Here is a 25,083-nt window from a genome sequence, read left to right as displayed (position 1 = left end):
TTGTGCTAAAGCCAAGTATGAACATATTCAGCGTGTTCTACACGAGCGCGGCACCAGGGAATTCTGAAGGCAGATCTACGTGTAACCGTAAAACGAGCATTACCAGACACAAATCAGATCGCACATCATAATGATAAATAACTGCAGGAGTAGTAAAGCAAGCATGGACTCAGTATCCATCATCCAAAAACGAATTCTACTTTTCCAATTATTTTAAAGCGCTTAACACAGAAATAATCATCCACAAGGAGGAGATCGTTTACTGAAACACAAATACGGCAAAAGCCTGGCAGCTGGATGTTGACTGGGTTTCGGGTCCTCCAGCTGTGACTCTCTAAGAAATACTGCCCCCAAATTAAAGGCTTCCGAGCGTCTCTGCAAACGGCCTCCGTGTGGTATCTCACGGAGCCTAGCAACTGTGTGCCAATAACAGGCGGGGCACAGAGGTATAGCCATCCTGGAATGTTTATTGGAGAAGAGTTGAACAGCTCAGGAGAGGATAGGGCCAAAACTGTTTTGCAGGGAAACACCCCACTCAGAAATGTCGTTCCTGGCTTCGTGTCATGAATCTCACATAAATATCTGAGGAGATTGCTGACATCCTAGAGCCAAGAGGAAAAACATGCACTGGAAGAACGAGCCAGAGAAGCCAGAACATGGAATAATCATTTCCCTGGCCGCCCTCCACTTCAGATACCAATGCCTGAGACTCCTGTTAAGAAGGAACAAGAAAATGGATGAGAGATGCTACCCAGCCAGGAAGGGAAGAAACTTTGATAAATAAACTTGTCACGGAGATAGGCCACACATCAGAAAGGAAAGGTGGCGTGGGGGGGAGGGGGGGCGGCAGAGGGGGGAACCTGCACGGCCGTGGCGGTGGGGAGGGGGTGCCCAAGGTGACGGAGCCCTTCCATCTCCCATCTCGCCTGGTCCAGGAGGCAGGGGAAACCGAATATTAGCATTGTCTGGTGGCCCGGGCGATTTTTCCCCTTCTCATAATATAACTTTGTGAATATGTTGAAGAGAGTGTCTGCTGTTATTGGTCTAATGAGCTAACTCTGAAATCTGAGCTAAAGACAGCTCCCTAGTGGCTGCTCACTGTTCCACAGACAGAAAGGAAACTCCTTTCAGGGGCCCATCAGGGTGAACCACTGCTGACAGCTTGGAACGGCACAACACACAGATTTATTTCACAGACAGCCACAGACAGGAATTTAGCACCCTGTGCTGGCCTCCTGCTTCGTGGAGAAGGTGTTAAAATGCAACCATGCAGAGCTCTCCCTTGAACAAAACCCAGTAGCGACTAATCAAGCGGTCACCCGTCCCCCCAGCAGAAAATTCTGGGCGCGGAGCAGCTGAGCGCTGAGCTGGGCGCCCCATCCTGACAGCTACTGCTCGGGCGCCCGCTGCAGCTTGAGCGCTGCCTCGGAAATCGCGAAATATTTTGCCTGACCTTTCAACTTACAAATTAATTGATTTCTAAACAACGGCAAATGTTATTTATTTATTTATGACATCTCGGAATGCCTGCTCGCAGGAAGGGCGAGACGCCGGGGGGGGGGGGGGGGGGATATTCCCTGAGGCATCAGACTCTGAGGGTGCTGTTTCTCACGGTCCCTCCTCAACATGCCTTCCCAGGATGCAGAGCTCAGAGGCACTGATGTGTAGACACTTACCTGCCCACACTCAGCAAGTCCGTAACGTTGTACTACCTGCATAAAATAAGCACGTTGACTTTGTTTCATGCATCTGTGTGTGCATGTATATATGTATTTATGTAGGTATATATATGTGCATGTGTGTGTATATAAAATATATATACACACACACGCATATATGTCTCCAAGGTAGGCTTCACCTTCAAATTTGTAGCAAAAGTTACTAACCCTCTCCCCACCGCTGCCCACCCTAAACAAGTACTCAGCAGTTGATCAGCTGAGCTATTTAGGGATAAAGGCAAACTACATTTATTAAAGCAACTGAAATTGCATCCTGGTAACCAGGGGTGGTTCCCAAGGAAATTGCATACCGTTGGTGATATTGTTTATATTGATTATTTTGCTAATCTCGCTCTCACACACGCTACAGTGTCTTCTCTTTAGGTTGTGTTTCTGAAACAACCAACTTGTTCTGGTAAGAGGAGGAGAAGAGAGAGAGGAGGAGGAACAGTAGAAGAAATATTTTCCTTGCTTATTTTCTGGGCTGCGAGCAAGCTCCTTGTTTTCTCATTTTAAATTCCATTTTGAATGGCTCTAAATGCTGTCCTCACCCACTGTATTCCCAATAAACCCAGGTCTTCAGGTCACTTCTCTTTCTGCCCACCTCAACTCTTAAAGTTTGCCGATGGATAAATAATAATGACCAGATACTCTCTCAGTCTGATTTTGTCCCCATGCACGATGCCAAAGGCAGACACACCTCAGTCCAAACAGCAATCCACATCCCAGAAGGTCTTCTGAAGTGTTTCCTGCCTACATATCCTCAGAACTCCCAGGAATCCACATCCCAGAAGGTCTTTAATCAACGACACAGAAGTGACCATGGGATGGCACCATCAACAGAAAGGACTCTGCCCAAGAACCCTCACTGCATCTTTGCAGAGTCAAGTCCACAAATAGCTACTACTCTGCAGCACCCTCCCAGGTGTGTTTTGCCATTCTGTCAGTATTCTCAGGGGAGTGTAACATTTATTTGGACTTTTTTTTTTTAACCAACGTGTTATCAAATTTCTGGGACACTTGCGTAGCCAAAAGGGGCATAATATCAATAGAAAACTGATACCTAGGCAAGCGCCCCCTCTCGGAGCTCCTTCTCCAGAGCTGGTAACCTTTTCCCACCTCACTGTGGTAACTTACAAAGGGAGCCTTGAAAGAAGTAAAGGCTCAGAAAACTGAAGCGAGGAAAGAAACCTCATCACCTCGGGGAGCCAAATCCGTCTGCTCCCATTCCAAGACAGAGAAGAAAAAATGATGCCCTGTTTATTTTTCTACTTCTCCCACTTCTTTGCAGGCATATCATTTTCCTAGAGTTCTTGTGTCGTAGGTCTTGGTTAAAGGAACGAGATTTTATTTTTGTTTTTAAAGTCAAAGGGGGTGTGTGTGTAGGGTGGGGCACAGGGGAAGGAGGGAAGGAAGCCACAGGGAAGATGTGTCAAAGGGACCCTCTAGGGAAGGTGGCCTCTGCCAGTTTTACATAAGGGCATGTATGTAAATTTCATATCCTACTTACGAGTATAGGAAACATTAGGATAAGTGTATTTCTAGTCATATAAAAATAATGGTCTGTAGGAACACTACACAAAGAAAAATGCAATAAAAAATAAATAACTTGCAACAGACTGAGAAATGTGCCTTAATCCCAAATTGAGAATCACCTAAGCGATTCCTGATACATACTAAGTTTGTCCCCTTGCTCTCATTCTCCCTCTTGTTCTCTTCCAAAAGTGTGAAGTATGTATCTAGTGTATTCAACAGGCCCTTTCATTTCTGTTTGCCTTCTGAGATGAAATCAATTCAGACGAAGATGAAGTGTGAACCCACATGGGCAGATGAGGTTCTGAACCTTTCCACTAATGGACATAGTGACAGTTTTTATTCTGGACTTGGATACATATATTCTGCCTTTGAGACATTTTCCCTACTTGTAGTATTTGCAGATTTCAAACAGGTACTACAAGTGAGGCACCCAGGTAAAAGGAAGTGGCCCTGTCTCTTGCTTAGTGTGTGGTGTATATACTCAAAGCGACCCCAATACCTCTGACCTTCTCTGTGAAAGATTAAGCAAAGTTTTCCAAGATGCAGGTCTTCTGTTGATTACTCCTGAAACGAATAGTCATGATACCAACTGTGTGTTAGGCATTATTCCAGATGTTAGGGATAAACCACTAAACAGAAAGACAAAAACCTCTGCCTTTCTATGACTTAGTAGCGGGAGTCAGGGAGGGCAATAGGGACAACTGACAAACAAATGAGCAAAATATATAGCATGTTAATTGGTAAAAAGTGCAGTGAGAAAAATCAAACAGGAGAGAGGGCCAGGAACTGCAGGATTGGGAAGGAAGTGTCCACTTAGATGACATTTAAGCCACGACCCAAAGGACAGCTGAGCAAAAACTTCACCCTGAAACCTACAGTTCCAGTTAAAAAGTAGATGTGAATTAACTGATGACAGCAATTTCTCCATCCGTTTTTATCATTCCAATCACAGCCAATGGTAAAACAGCTGTATTCCTCCCTATTTTTCTTCCAGAGGCCAGATTGCGATTTCCCACACTCTGCTTTTCCCACTGAACTTGCACCATTTGGTTCCTGCTGTCCTAACAGTAGGTTCCCTCATTCCTTTAAGCAATATTTGCTGAGCGCCTACTCTGTGTCAACATTTTGAGGAAGAAATATCAAGATGGCGAGAGGCAGCGTCTATCATGTCACACACGGCTCTCTCCCCGAGAGTCATCATCATCTACCCACTCCGCCAGCTCCCACCCATGCTACTTGCTCCTTTTTCCTTCTTAAGGCAAAAACATGCAGGGATCTCCATTCAGTACTTGGAATTTTTAAATTCTAGACGCCCCCCCCAAATTATAAATAGATGTGCTCTGGTTACAACAATTCAGATTCCCTGGTTTTCTGACACACGGGACTTTACATCGCATTTCTACCCGCTATTAAAAAATCAAGGCAAGCCACAACAAGATGACTCCGTACAATTCTGTATCACAGGTAAAAGAAAACCTTGTCGATATGAAATCAGACGGTGTAAAATTCTCTCCCAGAGGAACCTGGCATTATTACATCCCCCATCAATCATGGTATTGTTTCTCCAACAACTGTATCAGACTCGGCACCTGGATATTGCTGTGTCATCCTACCAATTCAGCAGGGGAGTCAGATACCATTACAAACAAGTCCAGGCCCATCAAAATCTAAACTCTTTCAGGAGATTTCAAAGTCCTCATTGGTTTCCAGCCACGATCGACTCTCCAAATTCCAGGACTTTAGTATTGGGTGTAATGGAATTTGACCTAAACATTAATGTATGACCTATATATACACTTATGAGAACACTCTATGAATCTGACCTAAGCATATGTGAAGAAATGCTATATATACATTATAATATAATAATATAGAATATGATCATATATTATGAGATGGCATATACTTTAAATCTTAACTTATCACAGATTAGTTCCTATTCTGGACATTCCATTTAATGACAGGTAATAATTCCCTCCAACCCATATTGTGGAAAACTTATAGATCACCTGTAGACAGTATCTAGGCAATGTTCCAAGTGTCAAGGATACAATAGATAGACACGCTAATGGATCCAGCAAAGCCTCGCCTTCTAAAATGACTTTTTTTTTCAGCAGAAATTTGGGGGTTTTGGTTCATCAGATACTCCCAACGTGGGTTAAAAATTACAACACCAAGCTTAAGTTTAGTATAGATACTGGCTGAACTCCGAAACTGCTTTTCTTTATCCCCTTGTGCCATTAGGAAGAAAACAGCTCCCCTCCCCTCTCTTCACCAGACCCCCACCGGACTAAAAAGCTGACTTGGAAGGTTTCAGTTTCCCTTCACTTTCCTTTTGTCCCTGCCACGGATAAGCCAAAGCAAGTGAAGTGACGGTCTTGCCTTGGCCCCCCGCACAGAAAACGGCCACAATACATCCACCTTACGTACCTTACTTATAATCCTCTGTAAATTCACCCGAAAGTCATGAACTACATAATACTAATTCTTATAGGTTGACATCTTTCCCTGATCTTTCATGAGCCACATGGGGAAACAGTTTTCTCCTGATCTGAATGAAGAAGAAAAACAGCGATCCTAATCAACCATTTGCCCTCAGTGGCTTCCCTAAACAAATCTGGGAAAGCGCTTAAAGGCTTGGGAATAACCATGACCCTGCTTGATGCACTGTAATAACCCTGCCTAATTATACTGATATAAAAACTAATTGGAAAGATAGCAAATGTCAGGGTAAGATGCAAATCGTAGGGTGTTAATTGCTGAACAGGTGCTGGAATAGAATTAAATGAGCATTCTGATTAAAAGAGTGGAGGAAACAAATGTGGACCCCTGATACAAACTTGGCCATGTGATTTCTTCAGAGGTCCATCCCACTAGGAAAAGGTCACGAGGCTGTGACCTCTGTCCCGTGATGGGTAGACCAAGAAAATAAGAGTGACCACAGAAGAAAAAAAAATAATAATATAGCAACAATATCAACGTGACTTCTAGAACCCACTGCTTGCTAAGTTTGAGCCCTGGGGATACCCAGCATATTTTAGGAGTTCTTTGGTGCGTGCATAAGCTGAGAGAATCAGGAATGTATAAATGCTCACCTTTCCCCAGCTACAAGCCTGTGCCCTTCCACCTTGGACCAGAAGTCCTCCTATTTCCCCATGGCATAACCACAGTGCCGAGTGCTACTAAGGACTCACTACACGTTTGTGGGCTGACCAAGTGCTTGATTAATCAGCTGAGTCAATAGCATGGCTTGACTTCCTTCAGTTGGGACGGTATGGGAGCCATGGCAGTGGGGTGGGGTGACAACATGGAGAACACATCAGAGGCTCCAATTGCTAGAAGCTACTCATTCTTTTTTTTTTTTAGTTTTTTACTGTGGTAAGAAACACTTAACCTGAGATCTACCCTCTTAAAGAACTTTTTTTTTTTTTTTTTTGGCTGTGCAGCACAGCCTTGTGGGATCTTAGTTCCCCGACCAGGGATGGAACCCAGGCACTCGGCAGTGAAACCGCCAGGGAATTCCCGAAGCCGCTCATTCTTATTGCCAGTGGTACGTACTGATGCTCTAGTAATCCAAATTTTAAACTGCATCTATAAAGGAGATTTCCACCCTAGCCCAGTGTGTCAGTGGAGGTTTCTTCACAAACTCCTGGGGCCTTGGTCAAGCCCTTGCACAACTGTCCTGAAATTTCCTGATGTGTGGCAAAGGCTGGACCAATGGCACCTGCATGCTGAGTCCTTCGAGGAAGAGGAAGCCCTGGGGGCAGTGACTATAGGTGGATGCTGGTGATAGCAGACAGCAGCTCCTAAGCTATAGGGGACTCGATAAGACCCCTTCCCAACACCACGATGGCCTCCATGGCTCTACTACCTCTAGAAGCCTTTTTCTTCCCACCAGAAGGAATGCTCTACTTCAAAGCCCTAATATTTTCCCCAATCGACTGCCATAAATAACCTAGAAGGGAATTGTTCCATTTCCAGGTAGGATGCTACGGCGTAAATGTTCTTTTCTCACAGTGGTTTGCAGGCCTTTGAGATTTATGATGCCAGAAACCTACATACGCTCTTTGGTGCTGGGCGGGTGAAGCAGCCGGTCCTGCTCTATTCTGGTATTTCTCACGCTACCCTGTCCCCAGGATAAGAGCAATTCATTTACTGTGCTCATTCCACTTGGGGACCTCTTTACCATTCTGCCTACGTAGATTTGGTTTTGGTGATATAGGCTAAGGGCAGCGGGGGACGGGTGGCAGCAAAGTTAACTCTTCTCACTCAGACCTATGTCTGCTCAAGTCCGAGCAGAGAACTGATCAACCCAGTTTGCTTCCTTTTATTTTGTTTCATTTTATTTTTCTTTGTATTTAATCGATTTGGCCTCTACTTATATTGGTCAAAAGAAAGTCATATGACGGTTACCTCAGACAATGCTTCAACTTCAGCAACCCAATTTCCAAATGCAAACAGAGGAGATTCCCAAATGCTTTAAGAAGGAAATGTGGGTGCAGGAGGCATGGGTGAGATTCCACCTTGTTTATTTATGCTTTTATAAGGACACTGAGAATAATAATAAAACAGGATAGGAAAGAGAAAAATTTTGCTCCAGCACAGAGATGGGTGAGTATAACCTCCTCACTCTTTCCTTGTCTTTGATCTTAGGAAAAGCTCACTCTCTCTTGTTCACTCTCTCTTTAAGGAACAAAAATAAACTGTCTCCTGAGTAATAAAGTCACGACAGTTGCCAGTAAAAATTGGTTAAGGTCATCACTTCTGAAGGTCAAACAAGTTTGAGACAAGCTGTCATGTGGGATCACCATTCAGCACATTTAGTTAAATGGGTAAAAATAATAAAAATAATGACAGTAGTAGAGTTATCTTAAAAAAAAAAAAAAGCACAGAAGGCAGAGTAAATGAGAGAACCAGATGTCTTGAAAGAATGCTGGGAAACACTTAAGAGAAAGATTTCTCCCACCCCAAACAAAAGCTTCCCCAAGGATCTTTTGAGACTTGCTGTCAGTATCTGATGTCGACGCAACATCGTATATCTTTTTGGTGTTTTGTTGTGCAGTTTTCTTATTTATTTATTTTATTTGAACAAAGAAGACACAATAGAGAAAACTTTTCGTTTAAAGGATGGCAATTCGAGTTGACCCCAAAGTGAACATTTCCCCGGGTCCCTTGCGCTTCTGCCTTGTCTAAAGATCCAAAAGACACTCGAAGTTATATCGCTCCCATGCTGGATTGGAACAGAAAGAGGCCAGCTTCACATTCAGCTTTTCTGAAAATGATACCATGGATTGAAGGGAGAAGAAGATACCACCATTTATCCAGGTTCCAAAGGAAGATCTCCACTCTTTATAAAACAGAGCATGAACAGGTCGAAGCTAAGAGACTGTTAGGAGATGCAAATGAGCTCTCATGGGAGATCTCCACGGCTCCAAAAACAAACTCGGAATCCACACTGTCAGTGCAGCCGGGGTTCTAGGTTATGCCACATCCTCTCACAGGGCGAGGTGGGCAGCCAGGCCTGGGGCTTTCATGATCCGTTTGCGTTTTACAGGCTACAAGCTCAACCACAGAACCAAAAAGTCTCTGTGCCAAGGGATGCTTTAAAACTCCAGTGAGGCCCCCCGCAAGACGCAAGTTCCAAGGATTGCTCGGTGCCAGTGACAATTAGAACAATCTGAAAATGTTCCTCCCAGAAAAATACACTCTTTTCTGTTGTAACAGAGGTGTAAACGCCAGCCAATCTCTTTTGGCACCCAGTACTGTAAGAAGTGCTTTCACCGTGCCACCTCCCGACAAAAACGCCCTCAATGAGCGTCCTCCAAGGACTAGCTTTGAAAAGGGGTTTCGCGTATCAGGTTAATGCATGCACTTGGCACGGCCCAACTTTTGCACCAAAGGCTCTGGGGTATGGGGTGATAAGAGCCAGGTTCTGTTTGTTAACGATAAGGCAATTATTTCTTTGGTACTTCATAGGGAAAAAAAAAAAATCTTACAGCAAAGATTCAAACAAGGATCCCTAGGGAGACAACGGAACTCATAGGTTGGAAAAGTTTTTTTGTTATTTTCTTCTTCTTCTTCACAGGAGCAAATAAATGGGCCATTGAGAGCAACAGACCGGCTAAGACGAAGTTACCGACAAACACCTGGCAGCCAGCTCCCGCCGAAGTCCTCGGTAACTTAGGGAGGGATACAAGAGAGGAGAGGAAGGAGGGACAGAAAAACGACAGACACAAAATGAGAGGAGAGGAAAAAGAGAAAATGAGGAAAGAACAAGGGTGAGGTGAAAGTGAAGAGGCAAGAAAGAGAACGGAGAGGGTGGAGATGAGATAAAAGAAAGGACAGACAGTGCCATTGGCGGTACTTCCCACGCGTCTAGAGGTGGAAGAGGTCCATGAACTTGGATGGGTAAACATTAGATCTTTATTTTCACTGCCCCCTACCTAAATGTAGCAGTTCCTTCCATTTTAAATGTAGACAATAAGCCCCAACGGTATTATAGACCCACAGGATTCCCTGGACCATCAGTGGGCTCCATGGTTAAAAAACAAAGTGGCGGAGGGGGGCGCAGTTTAGAACTCCAGAATTCTGGGAAGGTATTAGGCATCCTCCCCCTTTGCAGGCATAATAGTTCAGAGGAGAGGTGGGCAAAATTTTCAGTTTGGAAAGGAGATTCTTTCATTTACTCCCTGGGTCGGGTTGTCTGCCTTTAGGCCAAGGTTTCCGAACCTCGCCTGGAACTCTCTAACGTGCGACAAGTTTAGGCTTCAGATGCCAGGGAGCTTTCAGAAGTTTTTCTCAAGGTCATCGCATCTGAGTAACAGCTGAGAGCTAGTTCCACAGTTTTGCAGGTCAGATCCAACATGACAATTTTTTTTTTTCTAACACAGTTTTGCCCAGCTGGTTTCCGCTAAGCTCTGTAAAACTTGAAAAAATGGTAGGCTGTGACTTCCCCAAGAAGCATGTCACTGACGCCTCATTTTTAGTTTCCTACTAGGGGGGAAAAAAATGCTGAAGAGATCAAGATAGTCTACAGATGGAATGGGTCTCAAAACAACTGGCCTTCTGCTCAACCCTTGACATCGCAGAATCCTGCTGTCAGGGTAGGCTACCATCCAAAAGTCAGTGGACCATTGGCCCCATGACCTATGGGGTAACGACTAGTTAAGGCCTCTGTGGATGCCTTAACTATAGAGCAGCTGGGGAGCAGCTGAGCCCATGCCCTTGGAAATTCCCACCTAGTAGTCCAGTATCACAGGTCGCACTGTCCCAAGGGATAGAAATCATGCAAACTCACCAACTTGCTCTCTCTGCTCTAGTCTGCCAGTACTTAGGTTTACTGCAGAACCTGGGCTCTGTGGTAGAAGTTCCTAAGCTAAAGCATCCCCACGCTCACCAAGCAAGGAGACCTTACACCTTGACTTAGGGCTTCCTTGGTGCTGCATTAGTTTGGAAATTCTCACAATAGGCGTCACACTCAGACCACCTACCTGATCGGGGTTAAGAAAGGAGGAGAACGTTCTCAGCGAAGAGCCAGTTTTGAAAAATTTCAAGCACTTTTCTCATCTAAAATTTCAAGCACTTTTCTCATCTAAAGAGGGGAGTGTTTTAAAGGACAGGGCAGGGCTTCTCAAAGAGAAGCCCACAGCTCCACTTCCTCTTTAGCGAAAGAATGTTTCTACCTGACAAGGAAGAGCTGGGGCGGGGGGTGGGCTCCACGTGAGTCACGCCCATGTGTAGGTGGTGGCGGCCATCAGGGGTCAGAAGTTCAGGCAGAGGGAGGAGAAAGATGCTAAAGGAGATGGGCCCCAACCCAAACCATACACAGGATAGGCTTATGTCAATGTCTGGTTTATTTGCTTCCAGTCGCAGTGATGGGAATTAGACAATTGCTTTAAAAACTCAGAAGCCACCGTAAAAATAGAAAATTATTGCTTCCTGTCATGACCAAATATTAAACACAGTGCACACCTAATGACTCTATCCCTCCCCAGGGAAGGAGCTTTACAAACAATAAAATCCCAGCAGACTGGCACGGTTTGGGTTCGGAGGTCTCATAATGGGCTCACTGATCCAACACCATTTACAAGCTCAGTGGACTCCACTCGAAGTGAAAACCACCAAGCCACAGTTATAAACGGAACACCTACAGTAAAACCAGCATTTCACTCTTCATCAGGGAAGGAAAAGGGGGAAGGCAGGATCAGAAAGAAAGGCATTAGGGACAAGTTGCTCACGGCAATAGTTCTGACCACCTGCGTTGGACTCAAGTTCAGACCCACCACTAGAAAGCAACGCAGGGACTTCCCTGGCGGTCCAGTGGTTAGGACTCCACGCTTTCACTGCTGAGGGCTCGGGTTTGATCCCCGGTCGGGGAAATAAGATCCCACAAGCGGCGCGGCTCAGCCAAAAAAAAAAAAAAAAAAAAAAGCGCAAGGCAGGCGGGGAGAAAGCAAGGGAGACCCTAAAGGTGAAGGCAGGAAGGAAAAAGAACGTGAACAAAGGTGAAAGAGGTAGACGGGGACAAGGGTGGGGCGCGAGAGAAGCAGAAGAGGAATTTTTAAATCTGCTGCCCCTTTTTCTACACAGGCTGACTCGACATGACATCAAATTTTCAAAGTTAGATTTTTTTTTTAAGTTCACTAAATTACCCAGATAGATGTCTACATGATGGTTATACTTCATCTTGCGACTCAACATCTGGGATAAAATGCACGAGCCAGTCTACGCTGACTTGGGCAAGCACCAAGTGGACCGCTCGCGTTAAACCGAAGGAAAGTCTGGCTCTTGTTCAAACGTCAGCCCAGACCAAGTCGGGAGAGAGGAGCTTCCCTTTTACCTTTAACTTCATGCAATTTATCACTTGAGCCTAAACAATCCCACATGTGTGAAGCATTGAAGACAGAGACTCGGGGAAAGACCGAACAAAGGCTTTCAGGAAAGGCAGAGAGTGAACAGGAGACGCTGGACGGTGGACTCGAAGCAAAAGCAATGCCGGGGAGGCGACAAGTCCATAAAACAGGGACTAGATGGGACATGAGCCCAAGGCACTGAGAGGTGACAAAAGAGAGAGAAGAGACAGAACACGGGGCTGCGGGGGAGAAACTGGCAACGACAAGGGGCCCCCAAAATGCTGCTGGTTCCCAGTAAAGCTTCCTGCTCACCTCTCAGCCTCCAAACTGAATCTCCTAAGTGTGAATCAACTTCCACACGGACATGTGGGGCAAAGGTGATAAGCCCCAGGTGGAGACAGAAAACACACTACCAGGAGGGACCGTACACGTGCTGGTTGGCCCTGGGGCCAGTTGGGGCTCCGAGCTCCTTCACGCATCTCTCTCCCCTTCCCAGCACCGTAAGGCAGCCCTGCCTTCCCTATTCTTCAGATAAGAAACTGGGATTCAGGCAGCGTTGCCGGATAAGATACAGGACGCCCAAGTGATTTTGAATTTCAGACAAACGACGAATACTTTTTCAGTGTAAGTATATTGCATGAGAAAGGCTCATACTTCTCAGTATTTGTTGTTCTTCTGAAATTCAAATTTAACTGGGACTTATGTATACTAAAAAGAAAACTCATTCGTGTTTATCTGATATTTAAATTTAACTGGGCATTTTATATTTTTATGCGCCAAATCTGGCAACTCCAGATTCAGTGAGAGGGAGGAATGAGTGAATGGGTGAATGCATGAATGGCAAAAGGGTAGTCAAACCCAGGTCTGAGATTATTCTACAGTCATTATCGTACGACAGGAATAATAGTCACTTCAAACACTCGACCCAAGGGTCATGAATCTATGTCCTCCGTACAACCTCACCTCTTCTGGAGTAAGAAAAAACCTTTTGCACAGAAGAAACTGGCTCCGTACAAACTGACTACTGAAGTCAACTAAAATGCCATCAGTCTGACCCCTGACTTGGAAGGGGATGAGTCCTCCGAAGCTCAGTCTGGTTAGAAGCTTTGCAGGACGGCAGCAGTGTATCGACGTGAATGCCATAGCTTTTCCCGCCCGCTCCCTCAGCTTTCATAGACCATCCCAGCTTTGTCTTGGGAGCTAGAGATCCTGTCTCTAATCCCAACTGAGTCTTTGACCTGCTTGTTACACAGCCCCTGGAGTAGTTGCTCTTCAAGTGGGTTTTCTCATCTGAAATGGGATGACAGAGCCAGTACCTAGCCATAATGAGTCATGTGCTTAGCTTTAAATCAATCATGAAAATATCCTGTGCAATCGTGCAAATTGGACCCAAAGCCAACAACAAAAAAATAGGCTCATTCTTGGTCTCCATGGCGACCCATCTCAGAGGTTTTATTGAAGGGGCTACGTATAACAGCATTCAGAGGGGCAGTGACCCTAAGCGTTCCACCATTTTGCAAGTTCTCTTTTTTTAAAAGTCCCATCATCTTATGGGCCTTAAAAAAAATGGAGGTGTTAACCCCAAAGTGTTGGCCTGAATCCAATGGTTCCACCCCTCCAAAGTCTTCCATTCCTGCCATTATTTCAGTGGGACTAGGAATTTCTCCCTTACTTCCTTCTCGAAAGCTCCTGTTACACGGGAGCAGCTGCAGTGTTTCTCACCAGCTCTGGCTCCTTGGTGGTCTTGAGGGGGCTGAAAGGTTAAGATTAGAGCAGAACTTTTCTGGAGGACAATCATTTAATTAATTACCTGGTCCAGACTGATGAGATGCTGACTCCCTATAGACTTGGGTCTTGGCTGCCTAACATGCTTTGGGCATCTTGTCACTCAACACCTTTCCTTTCTGATCAAATACCTCCTCCAATGCAACTCTAGGTCACTGTGCAGCACAGAACAGAGTCACAAAAGGAACAACTTTTACAAGATTTCAGTCAATAGATAATCTAGTCAAGCCCTAGTGGGTAATCCTTAAATCTGCATATCATCTGCGGATAACGACCTTGTCAGCTCCTTGGGATATGTGTCCTATTTTCCAGCCATTTGGTCTGGTAGCCTCTTGGCTGGGTCAAAAATAGACCCAGAAGAACTTATCCAGCCCTGTTTGCTCAAACAAAAAGGGAGAGAAAAGAACTGGAAGTTCTAGAAAGTTCTCTCTGGGTAAGCATGTAGTCTTATCTTTCCTAGGTTCCGGGACCTTTGTTCCCCTGAAAGCCAGATAGACAACTTTGGAAACAGACACCTTTCTTATAGACAAATATCTATTTCTTATTTCCAGCACAGCACCATTTCAGAGTACTTTTCTTCCACTTCTGGACTCATCTACTTCCTGGCAAACCTGCCATTTAATCAACATCACACAATTTTATGAGGAAGAAGCTGGAAGTTGAAGTGGACCATTATGTGTTCTGAACAACCCCCTACATCCAGCTGGCCCTCTGACTTTCAATGGGCATTGATCCAGGGGACCTGCACAAGTACTTTGAATGAGAGGATGCTAGTAAAGGTGAACTGGTTTTGGTCTTTCTCCCTCTTTTCTAAAGAATTACTTAGAGATGGTTCAGGTCTGGCCTCCGAGTTTCTGCTTTCTCACAAACATCCAGGCTACTGAAAAATTCACAGATTGCCAGATGGTGCAACAGCAGTTCTTTGCAAAGGATCTGAGCTTTCCAGTGAACAAAGGACGCATACTCATGGGGACGAGTGGCAACACCAGCAGAAGCTTTGGAGTGGTGGGTATATTGGGGGAGGGGAAGTGGGGTGTGGAGAGGTGAGAAAATGGGCCTTTCACCTCCGTGACTGGTATCTGGCAAGGAAAAAACTGATTCCCAGCTGCTGCTGGTGGAAGAAGGCTCACATGTCCAGAAGAAGTTGAAAGAAACAAAATCAGAAACCGAAACATTTTATTTCACAAAATTTGAAGCCTGTGCCCATCTTCCCAATCCCTGATGGTATAGGGTGATGGAAATAATGCCCAAGCTTTGGCAGGTAAACCCATATATTCCCAAAGAGCCACGAAAAGAAACGCATTTGTGAACTATCGTAACGTCTTCCGAATAGGTTACCCTACATTCATCTCATTGTACTACTCAGAATCCTTTGATATCTTCCCACTGCTAACACAACAATGTCAACACACTTTTGTAAAGGCATATAAAGTCTTCGGAAATCTGGGCCCAAAGAATCTTTCCAACCTCTCCTACTGTCCCCCTTTACACATATCCGTGCACCTCTAAAATAGCGAGCAGATTTAAGGAATTCTTTCCCTGCCACATGCCTTTTCCTGCATGCTTTCCTTCTCCTCGAATGCCCTTTGACCTCACCTGCCTATGTCCACGTTACAGCTCTCACCACATACACCGCTGCCTAGATGAAATTCATCTTCCCACTTTCGGTTCTTCCAGAGTTTTTATCTCTACATCTTTTGTGGCACTTTTCACACTCTACATTCCATCACAGTTATTTCTGCACATCTTTTGTTTTTTCCGTTTGAACTGTAAGCTTCTGATGGGAGAGCTTTGTGTCTACTCAATCTTATTATCCCTAAGAGCACCTTGCAACATCCATGACACGACAGACCCTAGATAAATATTTCCTGAATGGTTCATTCTGCCTTACAACCCTAGCGCTCTCTTCTTGGCATTGTTTTGTAGGACTCTGCCCCTGGGGGGTAAGATTGCTAAGTAGTTGTCAAATACAGGTACTTACAAGAAAGGTCCTGTATAAACTGGCAAAAGACTCCGTCATCCAAACTCTCTGATGCTTGGCAGTCAGAGATTAATCTGCCAACTAATATTTACTGAGTGTCTGTGGTATCCAAGCCACTGGTTAGACACTGAGAGACACAGGCGAATAATTGCTATGATTTTTTTAACAGCATCTATTCTGTCATGCACTGTAGGGGCACCATACACACGTTAATGATTTAACACAACAACTCAATGGAAGAGGTAGTACTATTAACACCATCACAGAGCTAATGATATTAGAGTCAAGACTTAAGTGACATATGTTGTCTGACATCCAAGAATTATAATATAGTTGGAAATGTAAGGCAAGCCCACATAGGGAAAAAGATAACAATACCCATACATCCTAATGAGAGCGAGTATATGTGACAGTGTCAATGAAAAGACTTTGGCTACAAGAATTGATTTGTTTCAAATGGTAGAATCTAAACAAGGTCTTGAAAAGGGAATCAGATTTACATTGGCAGAGAGTTGGCAGTGGGGATTCCAGGCTGGACTGATGTGTGCAGAGGGAGACGGGGGGCATATTCGAGGTCTGTTTGATGGGACAAACATTTTGATTCCATGTTGATTCTTAGAGAAAGAAATGATGGGACTAGAAAGTTGAAACCTGTCTACCATTCACTCACCTAGTCTTCAAAGCACTTTCACAGTTTGCAAATGTATTTTTCTCTGTGTGATTATTTAAACTGTCAGCTCCTTGAGCGCAGAACCATGCCTGTGGTATTCCCTGATGGCCTCTCAGTGCCAGGGATTCACGAATATTAGCTTAATAACTGAACAACAGAAAAAATTACTCAATGAATGAATGACGGAGTGAATCGATGTATAGACAACTAGGCTAGCTTGTGTCAAATGCTAAAGTTCTGAAGTCTAGGAAGATTGGTCAGTCTAGTGGAGACAGTATAATTCTTAAAAATTAAACCAATTACAGAAATGAAAATCACAACTTTTCAGTTCTTTAATTAGGAGGAGGAGAATGATTTTCTCAAAGGGAATTTTGTTTCTTGTTTCCCGCTGGCCTCAGGTTGTCATCCAATGAAGAGTCTCAACCCAAAGGGACATTCTTCTGCACCAGAAATTAGAAGAGTCCCTTCTCCTACCTGTATCTCCCCCCACATGGCCAAGAAACAAGCAAAGGTTTTACTAGAAAACGAGGGAAGGAGAACATGAAAGAATGATGTTTTCACTTTGGTTAAATAATCTGAGTTTTTTAGTGAGAACATCTAAACCTCTCCGAGGGAATGGAATTTTCACTAAAAAAAAAAGCCCAAGGCCAGGGTTTTGTAGACTCTTCCCAGCACTGGGCTCCCCTATGCCCAGTAGTCTGTGCAGAGAAGGCACATGTGAATAGCTCCTGTAAATTATTGGTGAGCAAGGATGATGAATGAGCATGCCTGACACCCAAACCCGGGCCTCTGCTACAAGCAGAGAATTTAGAGCTGGAAGGTAATGTAAAGCTCACCCATTAATCCAAAGCACTTCATTTTACAGATAGGGAAACTGAGGCTCAGAGAGGCGGCTCATGACCTCCATGACATTAGACAGCTAGTTAGTGAACGATCTGGGGTCAGAAGTAGGTGTCCTGATCCTAGTTCAGGGCCATTCCTGCTACATCATGTTGTCTCTCTGGGGACCGATATTCCGTCAAACCTGTCACACCGTTGCACGTGACTTGCACAATCTCAGAGTTAAATGATACTTCAGAGGCCGGCGATGCCCACCACTTCCCAGAGAACCGATCCTCTCTCTAGTGTTCCCATCAGGAGGTCTTCAAACCATGCTCACCAGGTTTTCCTGTTCCTCAACAGCTCTAAATTCTGGGAAGCTTCTCCTTCTATTACACCAAACCCTTTTTCTCCATAACTTCCACCCGCTGACGACACTCCAATTTCACCATGGAAGCTGGCTTTGTGAACTACCTCCTTAAGACTCATTTCTTCCTCCGTAAAATTAAGACTTTTCTCAACTGTTGAAGATTAGTTAGTGAGCACAAATTGCTTAGCACTGTGCCCAGCATACCATAAGTGCCAGTTAAATGTTAGATAAATGTTGAGTATTGTTCTTATCCATCCTTCTCAGAGACAGAATTCTTCGTTCAGGAGGAGTCACTACCGATATATCTGATTTGTCCATTTCTAGGGAGAGGGAGGGAGCGGTCACAGACCGAAAACCAGCCTGAATGGCCTAGGATGGTAAGAATCCACTGGGCTTTGTGAACATAAATCTGACCTACAGTTCACTACTATCCAAATACTGCTTCTATGCTGAAAGGGACAGTGGGGTTAAAAGCAGAATCTACACCACAAATCAAGAAGAGATCAATACGGAGTTCATTTGATAAATTAAGCAAAAGAAAAACTCTGGTGTTCAGGATTAATGTCACACCCTCTAGCGTGCACGGAAGGTCCATAAGGGCTTCACTACCCACAGTTATTCTCTGAAAGCTCCCATTCCACCAATAACACTTTCTGGAGTTAAGCGATACACGGAGAGAGGAATAGGAAGTGTGGTCCAGACGAAAGAGGAACCAAACACTTCTCTGGTAGAACAAGGTAGCTGGTGAGGCAGAGAGAAGCAGGACGAGGATGTGCCAGATGGCAGGGGGAGGGCAAACGAGAAGCCTGGACCAGAGTGGGGGAAAGCAGCAGGTGAGGATGCCTTCCAAGATGGTAGCAGGAGAAAGCTTCACTAAAAAAAGAAAAAACTCATACTCATTGGGATGGCAACGATTAAAAAAAAAAAAACCCACTAAACTAAACAAGAAAATAACAAGTAATTTGGGATGTGGCGAAAATGGAACCTTTGCGCACTGCTGGTGGGAATGTAAAATGGCATAACTGCTATGGACATGGCATGATGGTTCTCTGAACTACCATGTGATCCAGCAGTTCCACTTCTGGCCGTATACCCAAAAGAATTAAAAACAGAGACTCGCAGAGATATTTGTACATCCGTATTCATAGCAATATTTTTCACAGTAGCCAAAAGGTTGAAGCAACCCATGTGTCCATTGACAGACAAATAGAACAAAATGTAGTACAACCAGACAATGGAATATTATTCTGCCTTAAAAATGAAGGAAATCTTGATACATATTGCAACATTAAGGAAACTTAAGGATATCATGCTGTGAAATAAACCAGTCAAAGAAGGACAAATACAGTATCATATGAGGTACCTACAGGAGTCAAATTCATAGAGAAAGTATCAATAGCATGGTGGTTGCCAGGAACTGGGGGGAGGGGGAGATGGGGAGAGAGTTTCCATATGGGAGGATGAAAAGAGTTCTGTAAACAGATGCTGGTGATGGTTGCACAGCAAGGTGAATGTACTTAATACCTCTAAACTGTACGCTTAAAAATGTTTAAGATACTCAATTTATGTTATATATATATTACCACAATTGAAAAAAAATTTGTTTTTAAAAGGGAGATAGTATCAGGAAAACGCCTCATGGGCAAATAAATACCAGGTATTTCTGTGTAAACCTTCTGAATGAAGATCATTCTGATGCTTGTCTGGCTTCTTGAAAAATAAAATAAAAATTACAGAAACTTAAAACAGTCCTTCTGGAAGCTGAGCTCATAAATATAGGAGTCCAGGATCCGAAGACAAAAGTCTGGGATATTTTGCATGTGAGAAACAGGTTGGAGCTGCCCTTTGACAGAAAATATCATACTCGTGTGCACATGGGCAGGGACAGCCTACAAAGATTCAGAAAGAACTCTTGTCCCCTCCTCCCATCTGACTTTTCATTGGGCTGCAAGAACAGGAACCGTGAAGACTCGTTTTCCTTCTCCCAAGTCTGTGAGATTGTCCCTAAAATCCTCTTCCCACAGACCACCAAGTCTCCTGAGCCCAGAGATGTGGTAGCTGTTCAGAAGAAGTTTCAGAGAGAAAAGAGAGTCTAAAGAAAGCACAGCCCATGAAAAACAAGGTTGAATTAGTGCTTCCTTCTGAAACCACCAACGTAAATCCGTTCGAGCCCTTTTATTTTTATTGACCACACAGAGGTCTTTATGCACAAGGTGTAGGCTGAAGACCTCGGTATGGATTATGTTTTCATTGTTGCTTTTGTTCTGTTCTGTTTTGTTGAGTTTTCTTCAGGTAGGAACTTTGAATTTTTACACTCAAAATGAATAAACCCTACTGCCGCTCTGGGCGCACATTTCTGCACAGAAGGAAGGCTCTGCTGGAGGCCCCTGATTCAGCAGCAAGTCCTGCTGGGCTGTGTGTTGGCCTGGGTTTTTGGAGAGGGGTGTGGCTGCCCAAGAATTCACAAAAGCATGCCGAAAAGACAATTGAAAATAAAAATTAAATTTATGTTTCTAGAGAGATTAAGGCAGGGAGTCATTTAGACGGGGAAAAAATATTCCCAGTCTGGGGCTAAGTCTTAGGAAATGGAGAACTCAGTCTCTGATGGGACGCCCTATTGTACAATCCAGTGATTTTCAATTAAGGGTCCACGAGGTTGTGAAAGCTCTTTTTCATATTTCAAACAGCCTATTGGCGATGGAATGTCTGCCCAAGACATGGCCACGTGGGCTAAATGAAAAGTCAAGTTGTTTCGTGTTTAAGCTGGCGGTCCGTCAAGTTAGTGTGGTAACACTGGTGGTTCTGGCCCAGATCAGAAACTCTGACTGGTCATTGATGAGGTCAAGGGCATTTCTTTTTTTTTAATTTTCAAGTATTTCTCTCTCTTTTGGCTGCGGCGTGTGGCGTGTGGGATCTTAGTTCAGTTCCCCGACCAGGGATCGAACCCCTGCCCCCTGCAGTGGAAGCGCAGAGCCTTAACCATCCTGACCGCCAGGGAAGTCCCGAGGTCAAGGGCATTTCTGGAATGAGATTTTTTTCCTTCCCATTCTGTTGTACGTCTTCAGTTAATAAAAATGAAATTACAGCTGGATTATTACTTGTTAATTGCAGCTTGGCAGGCAAAATCTTGCAGAACCTGGCTCACCAAAGGAAAAAATAAGAGGGATCCCTGGCGGTGAATATTTGGGAACCACTTTTGATCCGCCCCTTCCCCTCCCCCGGACATACACAATTCCAAGGGAATAAACAGGCTTCCCTGGAGCCAGAGTGGAACATGCCTATTGCGTGAGAAAACTCAAAGAGAGACAGTGTAAATTAACTGCATCTGGTTAGATGGAGCGAGTAGGGGGAGGAGATAATTAGTTGACGTTATAGGAACAAGGGCAAAGAAGAGAGTTACATATTTACTCAGAGGAAATCCAAAACAGACTACTTAGCACCCGTTTGGTGCTCATGGGTCACCTCAACATCTCGAAGCCGGCAGGTGTTGAACCCAGGGACCAGAGGCACCGCTCAAGCCCTGGAGGACACAACACACCCATCCCACCTCCGGCAAATGGAACCCTGCCTTCAATCCCCTTTCCCTTCCACAAATGAAGGGAAGAAGGCAAAGGAATGCCCAAAAGACAGGAGCAAGAAGCAAGATTCCGGTGAAGAAACAAGCAGTGTCTTCAAACACGATCCCTACAACGAGGAAGCCGAACCAACGCATCTGTTTATAATAAGATGAGTTCTCTAAAAATTTGATCCGGGTCAATTTATAGCACCCTTTGGTATGTATGTTTCCATGTGCAGATGCACAACATTTCGGAAGTAACACATATTTCAAGTGATGCAGAGACATCCCTGGGCTGTTTTATGGTGCACAGGCTAGTAAAAATAAATGCCACAGTCACATAAAGCTCCTTAAGACGCAGCTAAAATACAATTTCCACCTTCCCAGAAGAATTTAAAGCATTCTAGCACAAACAATGAAGGTACACAACCTGAGAATCTTTCCTCTCCAGAGATGCCAAAAGCCTATGTACATGAACGTGTGTATTATGTATAGCATGTTCGGCTCTCTCCCCGAGTTCAGGTTCTACATAGTTTCTGAGAGAAAGAACTGCTACGAGGTGCAGAGCCTTCAGGATGTGTGCTTATGAGATGTAAGGCGCAGGTGAGCATTTACAGGTTTGTAAACATTTCTAAAGCTGGTTTATGGGTTGTTGATTACAAGAAAAGATGTAACAACCATGAGGTTAGAGTACCCTCTTGAAAGAGGAGCTAAAGTTAGTTAAAAAAAAAAAAAAAAAGACTAGATGAAGATTAGTGAGCTCAGTGGACACGCTGGAAAGGACGGCCTCCGTGTCTAGGCTGCCCTCATGGGCTCCATATTCCCCAGGGGATCCAAGTGCATCCTAGGAAGTTGGGAAATCATGTCAAGTGTGATCACATAAATTGGGACAGAGAGTGCTGGGAGGAAAAGTTTGTGGCAGTGAGAGGCTCACAGGCCAGAAGTAAGGACAGCTGTGTTCTAGGGCCAGCTCTGCTCCAACCAGCTGGGCAACTGCGGGCAAGTCGTGTCACCGTTCCCGAGTTCAGTCTTTTCACCCATCAAATGAGAAAGACAGCTGGCCCCCAAGAGTTCTTACAACTCATTAATTTTAAGCTTCTGTGCGCTTTCAGAAAAACTAAAAAAATTCCAGAGCTCCCTAAATTGATGTCACCTGAACCCCCTAAGACCGGCAGCATATACATCCAGCAAACATTCTCTATTTGTCTATCATCATCCTGCAAAGATCTCCGAGAATACTGCAAAACTGCCATGGATATTTTAGCTACCTTCTGAAACCTACAGCAACAGGCCATACCCTCCAGGTATACCCTTCACGATACTATTGAACAGAGATGTTGAGTGCTTTGTCCAAGGTCAGAAGCTAGGACAGGATCAGAATTCCAGCCTCTTCATTCCTAGGGTTATGCTATACTTTCCACGAAGAAAGCAAGCTGGCTTTCTGGGAAGAATGCCAGAGGTTCCATTCTCCCAACTGAGAGTTCATTGGAATATTGGAATAACAACTTTGGAGACTGTGGTCTCTCCAATCCATTTCAGGACCTGTCTAGAAACACAAAAACCCAGAGAAAGAAGCAAGAGGGAATTATTCCGTTTTTTAACGAAAGAGAAAAAAATGAGGGGTGGGAATATGGGATTTCTTAAAAATTACATGATTGCTGGAAGTTAAATTGGTATTCCTTCATTGGTTTGTAAGTTCTGTTTCCAATCACAAAAACATACAGCTGAGGATGCCGAAATCACATTTCAATGAATTAGCATCTTGTCCCAAAGAATCTTTCCCACTCTGAACAAAACATAGAACCCAGAATGCAACCCTCTATGGTAGAAAGGAATCTCCCTCAGTGCAACAGAGAGCTTGTCATCATCCTCTAAACCATAATCTAATTTGACAGTCTTCAAGCCCAACAGCACAATCACGGAGAATGATAAGAAAGTTACTGCGTAACTTGGGATATACTGCCTCTTCTAGGAAACTGATTGAGACCCTATCCTGCCAGATGGGAGAGATGTCATCCTTTACCATCTTTTACCATCCACACACGCCTTATTAGGCTTAAGTCAGTGCACCTGGAAAATAATCCCATCATAGATTTAGAGACATATGTTCAAAAAGGAAGGTTCTGACTTCTTCCAAGAAAGGCCAACCAAAACAAGAAAATACATGTTGGACCAGCTCCAAGCCTTGAAGATAAAATGAAACCAACCTTACGGCAAAGCCCAGTGATCCACACTCAGAGTTGAGATTCTAAAGGAAAGAAACCAGAAACAGTTTTTTTTAAATCACTTTTTCCCCCTACCTGTCGATGATGACAGGGTCTGAAGGAGTCTCATTTCGGTTGCCACAACTTTTCTTTTCGCAACATCGACTGTAGATTGGGGAGGGGCCAAAAGAGTAAGAGAAATGCGTTAAAATCAAGAAAACACAATGAGCATACAATGTAAGAACATTCACAAAAACGGGTACGTCCTAGGGAACTGCTCAACTATCAGCTGCTTAAGCATGAATGTATGGCCATGTTCGAAAGCAACGCTAAACTTGAAACCCAGACTCTTCATTCAAACTCTCCCTCTACGACTTATAAACTGGGTCATTCTCAGAAAATCACAACTTTTCTGAGAGCTATATTTATAATTTGAATGATGGACAATTGGATTTTAAGATCCAGAACGTCACCTCCAGCTCCGTGATGAATGATTTTATTATTGTATTTCTTATCATATATTTTTAGATCTTTGTGTCTTAACAAATACTTGAAGGAACAGGAGAGAGGAAAATGTATGAAAAAGACCCCAAGGAGCTGCCTGGATTACTATAAACCTTAGTTATATAATATCTTTCTTCAGAGAACTCAGTGTACTTTGTAACCATTTATTCATTCATTCATTTCCATTATTTTCTAAAGATGAAGAAAGAAGACAGGAACTATGGTGTGCCTTGTCAAATAGGGAAAAAATGAGGCAGAGAGATGTAAAGTGATATCTCCAATAATTTTCAACAAGTCCAGAACAGAAATGGGACTCGGCACGGAAGCCCCATCCTGCAAACTCTGCGTCCCAAGACTTCCACTGGCAAAGTGCTGGGTTTCAGGTAGATACCCGCGAAATGCTTACGGAATCATCTGAGAGGAAGAGAGAAAGAGGGGGCCCTAGAGCAAATACAACAGATGGGAAGGGCTCCGTAGGACCTAAAGAGAACAAATATGAAAAGGGCAAGGGAGGCTGGGTGGCTGGAAGCACTGGAAAATCACATCCCTGTGTTGCCTGTCTGCTGCTTGTCAGGACCACAAGACTTCTAAATACCTCTCGGCTCATCCAAGCATGTGGTCCACCATGAATAGGAGCTGGTGAAGGATGTAGCCTTGACATGGCTTATAAGAAAAGCATTATCATCCACACCAGTTAGAGAATATGTGTCATAAATGTTAGCAATAACCAAATTTATGTAAGTGTTGCCCTTCCCGTGATAGTTTCTGTATAGTTTAAGATCGATGCAGCACGATAGAAGGACCGGTAAAGTGGGAATCGGGGCTCTGGCGTCTAACCCAACTTTGTCACTAACCAGTTGCATGGATTTAGTCAAATCTCTTTCGCCCCGCTGGGATTTGCCTTGCTTATCTATAAAATTAAAGTGTTGGACTAGATTATCTCCAGAGTCTCTTTTAGGTTTGAGAAGGGCACAGGCTATGAGATTCCCTGAGCATCCTTCGATTCCAAAGTGGTGACAGATTAGGGAAAAGACAAAGTCACTGTGGCAGCAGGGACCCAAAGGCCTAACACCATCCCAGTCTTAGAT

The 25,083-nt window shown here is 44.2% G+C and overlaps 1 protein-coding gene across 4 annotated transcripts in view; it reads right to left on the bottom strand.

Annotated features, from left to right (window-relative positions):
* Nucleotides 1–25,083, bottom strand: part of EBF2 (EBF transcription factor 2) — a 193,320-nt gene that overhangs the window by 158,359 nt on the left and 9,878 nt on the right. For all 4 annotated transcript variants that reach the window (XM_073805827.1, XM_073805828.1, XM_073805829.1 and 1 more), the window contains exon 6: nucleotides 23,588–23,656. In XM_073805827.1, the coding sequence (XP_073661928.1) occupies nucleotides 23,588–23,656 (69 nt within the window). The remainder of the gene's footprint in view (nucleotides 1–23,587; nucleotides 23,657–25,083) is intronic.

This window comes from Tursiops truncatus, chromosome 6, assembly GCF_011762595.2.
Source record: "Tursiops truncatus isolate mTurTru1 chromosome 6, mTurTru1.mat.Y, whole genome shotgun sequence".
Taxonomy (NCBI): domain Eukaryota; kingdom Metazoa; phylum Chordata; class Mammalia; order Artiodactyla; family Delphinidae; genus Tursiops; species Tursiops truncatus.
This window is presented reverse-complemented; position numbering and strand designations above follow the sequence as displayed.